The 7,673-nt window shown below is 36.8% G+C and overlaps 1 protein-coding gene across 1 annotated transcript; it reads left to right on the top strand.

The window, feature by feature from the left end:
- Window positions 1–439: 439 nt before the first annotated feature.
- Window positions 440–5,068, top strand: LOC131166143 (polyol transporter 5-like). Its single transcript, XM_058124448.1, has 3 exons — window positions 440–782; window positions 1,390–1,736; window positions 3,692–5,068. The coding sequence occupies exons 1-3, from the start codon at window positions 629–631 to the stop codon at window positions 4,754–4,756; spliced, it is 1,566 nt and encodes a 521-aa protein (XP_057980431.1). The 5' UTR covers window positions 440–628; the 3' UTR covers window positions 4,757–5,068.
- Window positions 5,069–7,673: the final 2,605 nt, after the last annotated feature.

The raw sequence follows: 7,673 nt of genomic DNA, 5'->3' as shown, positions 1-7,673 counted from the left end.
TAATGTATATCTTTATATTATATACAAGAAAAGTGAATATCAAAATAGAAAAAATTTGTCATAGGTTGGTTGAATAAAATAGAAAAAAAAATAACAAATTACAAAATAATAATAGATTACAAAGATGTAGATTCGTATGCACTAACTGTTTGTAAAAATGTATGTGCAGTTATGTTATATTAACTTAATAGCCACCAGAGCTAATTAAGACTGATTTGGATAAAAAAAATTTATACAGTTTTTGTCTTATATATACATATGCATACGCTTTCATATAACAGTTGGCATATATATATTTTGTGTATGGAAAAATAAATATGCAGGATTGTTTAATAGAGTAATTAGGGTTGATGACGCAACGCAAGAGGAACTTCGGGACTGTCTGGTCCGCCATGACGCAATCATTGGTCTATTTAAGACTGTTGGCAGCTGCACTCTCTTCTGCATACCTACACATAGCTAAGAGACAGGCCCTGCAGGCTTCAAAATTTCTCTCACTCATATCCACACCTCTGCTTCGCCTCTTCTTCTTCTTCTTCTTCTTCTCTCCCTCTCTCTCTCTCTCTCTCTCTCTATATATATACACTACTGTGCTGTGGTCCGCAACGTACCCATTGAAGTTACAGATATGGCTGATCGGAGCATAGCTGAATCTAATGATGTTTCCGGCCAACCCAAGAAGAGTCTTGCTGATTTTGACCCTCCCAAGAAACCAAGAAGGAACATCTACGCCATTACCTGTGCCGTTTTGGCCTCCATGACCTCTGTCCTCCTTGGCTATGGTATTTAGCCCTTACTACTATACTCTTAATAAATCATCACTAATTCCATCTCTATCTTTTTTTGGCTACCTGCTTAATTTTTTGTTTTGTTTTTTGTTTTTTGTTTTTTTTTGAGATTTGACCTTAAACCCCCGGCTACCTTCGCAACACCTAACACAACAATTGACTGTCACACATATTAATTTACTCCAATATATATAATTTGATTTAATTTCACGAGAAATTTCGTGAGAAACCAAGCTCAAAATGTCCGAGTTGAGGCTCGTCCTAGAATTACTCGTTTTCCTTGTGATGGATCATAAGCTTTTTATTATTATTGTTATTATTATTAGCTAATCTATTTTTTTTTCTTGTAGATTTTTTGAAACAAATTAAAATTTCCCGTCTTTCTGATTGAAGTTCCTATTTTTTGAACATTAATGGACACCCATATGTGCACGTACACTTCAGTATCTCCTCAAACACGGGGAACCCTTTTTGCTTTTTGACGAAGACTCATTACGTCAGCCCCCGGCTATTTTCTCGGGAAAATAGTTTCTCTCAAAAGCTAATTTTCTCGCAAATACATCCTCATGTGTTTAGTATTTGTTTTTTCTCTCTCTCTCAGATATTGGGGTGATGAGCGGAGCGGCAATCTACATCAAAAGGGACCTGAAAATCACGGACGTGGAGGTGGAAGTCTTGGCCGGAATCCTGAACTTGTATTGCCTGATCGGGTCGTGGGCCGCCGGCCGGACCTCCGACTGGATAGGCCGCCGGTACACCATTGTGGTGGCCCAGACCATCTTCTTCGTGGGGGCCATCCTCATGGGCTTCGCCACCAACTATGCCTTCCTCATGTTCGGCCGTTTCGTCGCCGGTGTCGGCGTCGGCTACGCCCTCATGATTGCTCCCGTCTACACCGCCGAGGTGGCTCCGGCGTCCACCCGCGGCTTCCTTACCTCCTTCCCCGAGGTTCATTTCACTTACTAATATTGTTTCGTCTATTGGATTCGTTTGCCAAAGAATGGTATATTAGAAACACCAGACTGTTCATTGTGTGTGAAACTAATAATTAATTAAGAAGAAATGCTTTATGCTAATCTGGATCACTGATTTTTTGGGAAATTTGTGGGTGGTCAACATTTTGTAGGGTTCCGGGAAGCCAATCAGGGGGAGTTGGTATGACGGAGAGAGATCACATGAAAAGGAGCTTCTATTGAATTATCGAAGTGGTCTCTGTTTGGGTCATGAGAAATTGTCTTCTCTCTTTATGTTTTGTAGCATTGGGTTGTCATGTGCTCATAGTTTTCCTGAGGTTTCTAGTTGGGTGCTGTATGTCTCATATCATGAGAATAGCATGATTTTTTTAATTAACTATTATGCTATAATGCTAATCTTTTTTTAAAAAAAAAATATGAGGACAAAACCTATAGCGAAAAACAATGGCGCCTAGTCTTCCATAAACTTATTTAATTAATTATATTAATAGTAATCAAAAGTGTGATATTTGGTAGTAAGGTTTACTTATAAATTAATTTAAAATTAGAAATCATTTGTTCATTAGAATAATTAAGACTAATTACACAAGTTTTTGACACGTATATTCATTTCTAGGTCAAATGTCCTCTTAGAGCTACACGTGTTTCATGGTTTTAACTATTTTTTTACATATTAAAATCATTTTATTTATTAAATAATATCTTGTCTTAAGATTTCAAATATAAAAAAATATGCAACATTTTATGTTTCAATATGATCAACATTAACTTATTATAATAAATTAATTTATTGTTTGTGCTCCATCTCTTTTTTTATGAATTCCCAACCAAAAAATAAAAATAGAGCATGTTCACTTTTAAAAGAATTAATCATTAATTATAAAATTAATTATAATTTTTTTTAAGCTTTCAACATTTGTAAATAAAAACTGAAAACTTTTTCAAGTTTGTGTAGCTGAAAAAATTTTAAAAATTGTGGGACAGCATTGTAATTATTTTAAAAACTAAAATGAAAAATAAATACTACTTTTGACAAATAAAAAAATTTACTTAATATTTGGAAGTCTATACTTCAAATTTCAAACATTATATTAATTTGAATTTGTACAAATTTAGATAAAAATTGGTACAATTTTATTTACAATTTGTACAAATTAAATAAGTTCAATAATTTTATTTAAAATAAATACTATTGTGAACATGAGTTTTATAATTTAGATTTAGATTCATCCAAATTTAAAAAAATTAATATATTTTTATCTAAATTCATATAAGATCAAATTTAAGACTTAAAATTCATGTATTTTTTTAAAAAAAGTAATTTGTGGATCTTCAAATTTTATTTTATTTTTTCAAGTCCATCACTTTAGTGTCTCTAATTTCAAGTAAAAAGTCATTTCCCAAATGTATTCAAATCCACTTTTAATTCCACGCTTTTATCAATCATTCTGAAAGATTGTCACTACTTTATTTTCTACCTCACTTTCCACCCCACCCCCGCACACAACCTTTGAATTGTCAACAATGATCCGACACTTGCGCGCGCGCGCACGCACACACACACAAGACCTCAATTTTCCAACTTTCTGTCACATACAATCAATCCTATTTTTAAATTTTAAATTAATTAATAATATTTTTTTAAAAAATGATCGAGAACTTGGGGTGATTGAACTCTTTCGGATTCTTACATCCTTATCAAATTCGAGGTGAACGGACAAGTATGAGATAGTGTGTAGAGATGAGTCAGTGAAAAACTAAATCCAACACGGATAATGGAGTCATGCATGATTCAGCGTTCTGTCGGGATGCCAAAACTTGATATGTGAGGGGGAGATTGTTGGGCTTTTGGGCTGAGAAAGCCTAGGAGCACCTAACAAATCAGGACGTCTTTCAGTTCCAATTATTTAATTTTGATGTGGCATGCAGGTGTTCATCAATGGCGGAATCCTGCTAGGGTACGTGTCCAACTACGCCTTCTCCAAGCTGCCAGACCATCTGGGTTGGCGTTTCATGCTGGGCGTCAGCGCCATCCCCTCCATCATCCTCGGCCTCGTCGTGCTCACCATGCCGGAGTCCCCTCGCTGGCTCGTCATGCAGGGCCGCCTCGGCGAGGCCAAGCGAGTCCTCGACAAAACCTCCGACTCCCCAGAAGAGGCCCAGATCCGGCTCGCCGACATCAAAGAAGCCGCAGGCATCCCCCAGGACTGCCATGATGACGTCGTCTCGGTCTCCAAACGTAGCCACGGCGAGGACGTCTGGAAGGAGCTCCTCCTCCGCCCCACCGCCTCCGTCCGCCACGTCCTCATCGCCGCCATCGGCATCCACTTCTTCCAGCAAGTCTCCGGAATCGACTCGGTGGTGCTGTACAGCCCCAGAATCTTCGAGAAGGCCGGCATCACCTCCTCCAACGGCAAGCTCCTTGCCACCGTCGCCGTCGGATTCACCAAGACCCTGTTCATCCTCGTCGCCACTTTCCTGCTAGACAACATCGGCCGGCGGCCGCTGCTGCTGACGAGCGTTGGGGGCATGGTGGTGTCGCTGGTGACCCTCGGCGCGGGGCTTACCGTGATAAACCACTCCGCCCATCGGGTGATGTGGGCGGCTGTGCTCTGCTTCCTGATGGTTCTGTCGAACGTGGCGTTCTTCTCGATCGGTCTGGGGCCGGTGACGTGGGTGTACAGCTCAGAGATATTTCCGTTGAAGCTCCGGGCGCAGGGGGCGAGCATGGGGGTGGCGGTTAACAGGGTGACCAGCGGGGTTATATCGATGACTTTCATATCGCTGTACAAAGGGATCACGATCGGCGGCGCCTTCTTCCTGTACGCCGGAATGGCGACGGTGGGGTGGATTTTTTTCTATACGATGCTGCCGGAGACGCAGGGGAGGACGCTGGAGGACATGGAGGGGCTGTTTGGTAATTTCTGGAGGAAGAAGCAGGCGGAGAGTAAGAAGCTTGGGGATGGGCAGATTCAGCTAGGGACGACCGACTAGATAGGGGTATATTGGGGAATATATGCTGCTTTGGGGTTTTTTAAGTTGACTTTATCTGTTTGGGACGAGGGAAAACAGAGGGGGAAGGAAATGGAGAAGACTGGAAAGAAAGGAAAGAGAGAGAGAAAGTGTTTTGCATCATGTTATCCGTTCGGTGTAAAGGAAAGAAAATGGATGAAAATTTGAACGTGAAAATGATGGAATACTCTTTTTCTCTTTGCTCAATTAGTTTTCTTTTTTTTTTTTTTGAGTAAAACTTATTATGTACAAAGGAATAGAATAAAATCAAGTATAATGGGATCAAAGTTATGACGTGATTCTTGTTCAGATATTTTCATTTTATTTCTTTCCATGATTATTTTATCTAAAAATCAAATATGATGCTTTAATTCTTAATATGGTATCCATTACACATTGCAAGGAACTTGAATTTGGAATTATATTAAATTTTGATAGTATATTTAATATAAAATTATTAAAATATATATAAATTCATCTAAAAATTAAATTTAAACTTCACAATCCTTACTCGCGGCATTAGAAAACATAAACTTTCATAAAAACAATTTTTATTATTTTATCAATAAATCATCACTTGGATCAATATCAAAAGATAGTTTCAATATTTTATTTTCGAGAATCGTTGTCAAAATAGCTAAAGATTAGATTGGTATCATTTTTATTTTTTAGAATTATTAGTTATATACCGAACAAATGAATTATGAAAATGCGTTTATTTATATTGTCAATTTTTTATTTTTGTTATTTATTGCTTTAATCAATTTTGAAAATATGGATTTTGAGGCATGAATTTTGAGTTTGCATGGATTAGAACAAAAACCTACACAATATCTTAATGACTCGCTTTAGATACAGTGTAATTGATTTTAGGTTTGCAAGTAGCTTGTACTCGGACTCAACTCTCAATCCTACTCGAATTTGAGCTAGTCAAACATTTTAACGAATAAAATTCAAATTCTATAATGTTACTCCCAAGTTTTATTGAGCCTAATTGAGCTTTTCAATTTTATTAATCTTACATCATGTAAATTATATAAGATGTATTTATACATATATTTTATATTAATTTATATTCAAATTGAATTGAATTTAATTAAGTTCGAGTTTTAAGAACTTGCCACTAAATTTTTGAATTCAAATTTAATAATTTTGAGATGGTGGAACTTATTATTTTTGAGTCAAATCGAATTCAAGTATCATATAATGTCCATTTAACACGAATAAACCTCAATTTAAGCATTTTTATGTAAAAAATTTATTGTCATGTCTTTAACTATTTTTTTGTTGACTTCTTTATAGTGTAAGTTAAAGTTAGGTGTGACCGATATATTTTTGGTCTAAATATTTTAACAAAGCAAAGACTTTTGGAAAAAGACCCACCCGCCTATAGCGACGATCAATAATGGCGACGCGCAGAAGTCTAATTTTATTATCCACTGCCTCTTTACTTAATTACATATTTGGGTTTGAAATTTCTTTTTGGTTTTAAGGTGACAAGTGGAAAGAGGTTCAATTATTGAAGCTGGGAAAATTGATTGCGAGGATCAATCAAAATGGAATAATGGCTACGTTGAGGGTGCCTATTCGGCTGCCTTCTGTTTTTCTTTCTTTCCATAGTTATGAAAAATATAAAAAGTCAAAAGTTTGGATGCTCTTGTCTTTTTCAAAAAAAAAAAAAAAAAAATATTTTCACTGTCGGTTCAGAGAATCTCCTGACACAAGGAAAAAGGCAAAAAGAAATATATATATATATATATATATTATATTGAGAATTTCACTTGTGAGTTTATCTCACATTAAAAAATTTAAATAAATGATGGGTGCTAATATATATGGTTAGACACAAAATCCAATATATTTAAACTTTTAGGTTAAGTTGGTGTTCATCCATATGTATCAAGTCCACTCAAAAACTCCTCTGGTTCTAACATATATATAATTTGTTTTCATCGATACTATTTGAAAGAAAATTTATTATAATATAATTAACAATTGAAAATAAATGATTTGTAAAATAAATGTTTACATATTAGTGGTAAGTTAAGCGTAATTCTTGTAAAAGATAAGATAAGGAAGGGACGACTCAAATGATTTTGGCACTTACAACATAAGTTACATAGTGCGTTATGAGGACGAATGAGTTAGTTACTATGAGGAATAGTAGAAAGGATAGGAATAAATTTAAAATAATTTGAAATGAGATAGTGGGGAAGGATTTAATAATACTGGATTTACCGATAAGGCCATAGACGTGCGAGATAGAACCTGGGTGATAATTGCCTCAAGGTCAACTGCAGAAAGACACAACAAAGGAGGTGCAGAAACTGAGGAGCTGGTGGAGATAGCAGCAACAAGCTTGGAAGAGGAAGATGTCTTAGCCTTGAGAGCGTCCCTAGCATCCTTGGCCTTCTTCTTAGGACAATCGAAAATATAGTGACCGTCTTCCTTACAATAGTGGCACTGGCCATTGAAACGGTGCGGTCTAGAAGTAGCAACAGCCGCAGCAGGAGTAGAGGAGCTAGTCGGAGTAGTAGCCAAGACCATATCTGGAGAATGAACCCGACGAGTCTGTTGTTGTGTCTCTTAAAAAATGAGCTCCGCAAGAGCAACCTCAAGTGTAGGAAGAGGAGATCGGTGTAACAAAGAAGCTCGAGTATTCTCAAATTCATCCTAGATATGCATCATAAAGTATATGAACTGACGACGATCCCGATAGGTAGCAAAAAGCTTAATTGACTGTTCATTAGAAAAAATAGGATCAGCTTGAGAAAGCTGATCCCAAATGCCACTAACCTGAGCATGAAACTCGGCAATGGACTGTCCAGGTCCCTGATGCATATAAGAAAGCATAGTTTCTAACTAAAACTCAAGAGCAGCATCACTGCCATAGTTGTAT

The sequence above is a fragment of the Malania oleifera genome, chromosome 10 (genome assembly GCF_029873635.1).
Source record: "Malania oleifera isolate guangnan ecotype guangnan chromosome 10, ASM2987363v1, whole genome shotgun sequence".
Lineage (NCBI taxonomy): Eukaryota > Viridiplantae > Streptophyta > Magnoliopsida > Santalales > Ximeniaceae > Malania > Malania oleifera.
Note: the sequence above shows the minus strand (reverse complement) of the source record. Positions and strands in the feature narration are given on the sequence as shown.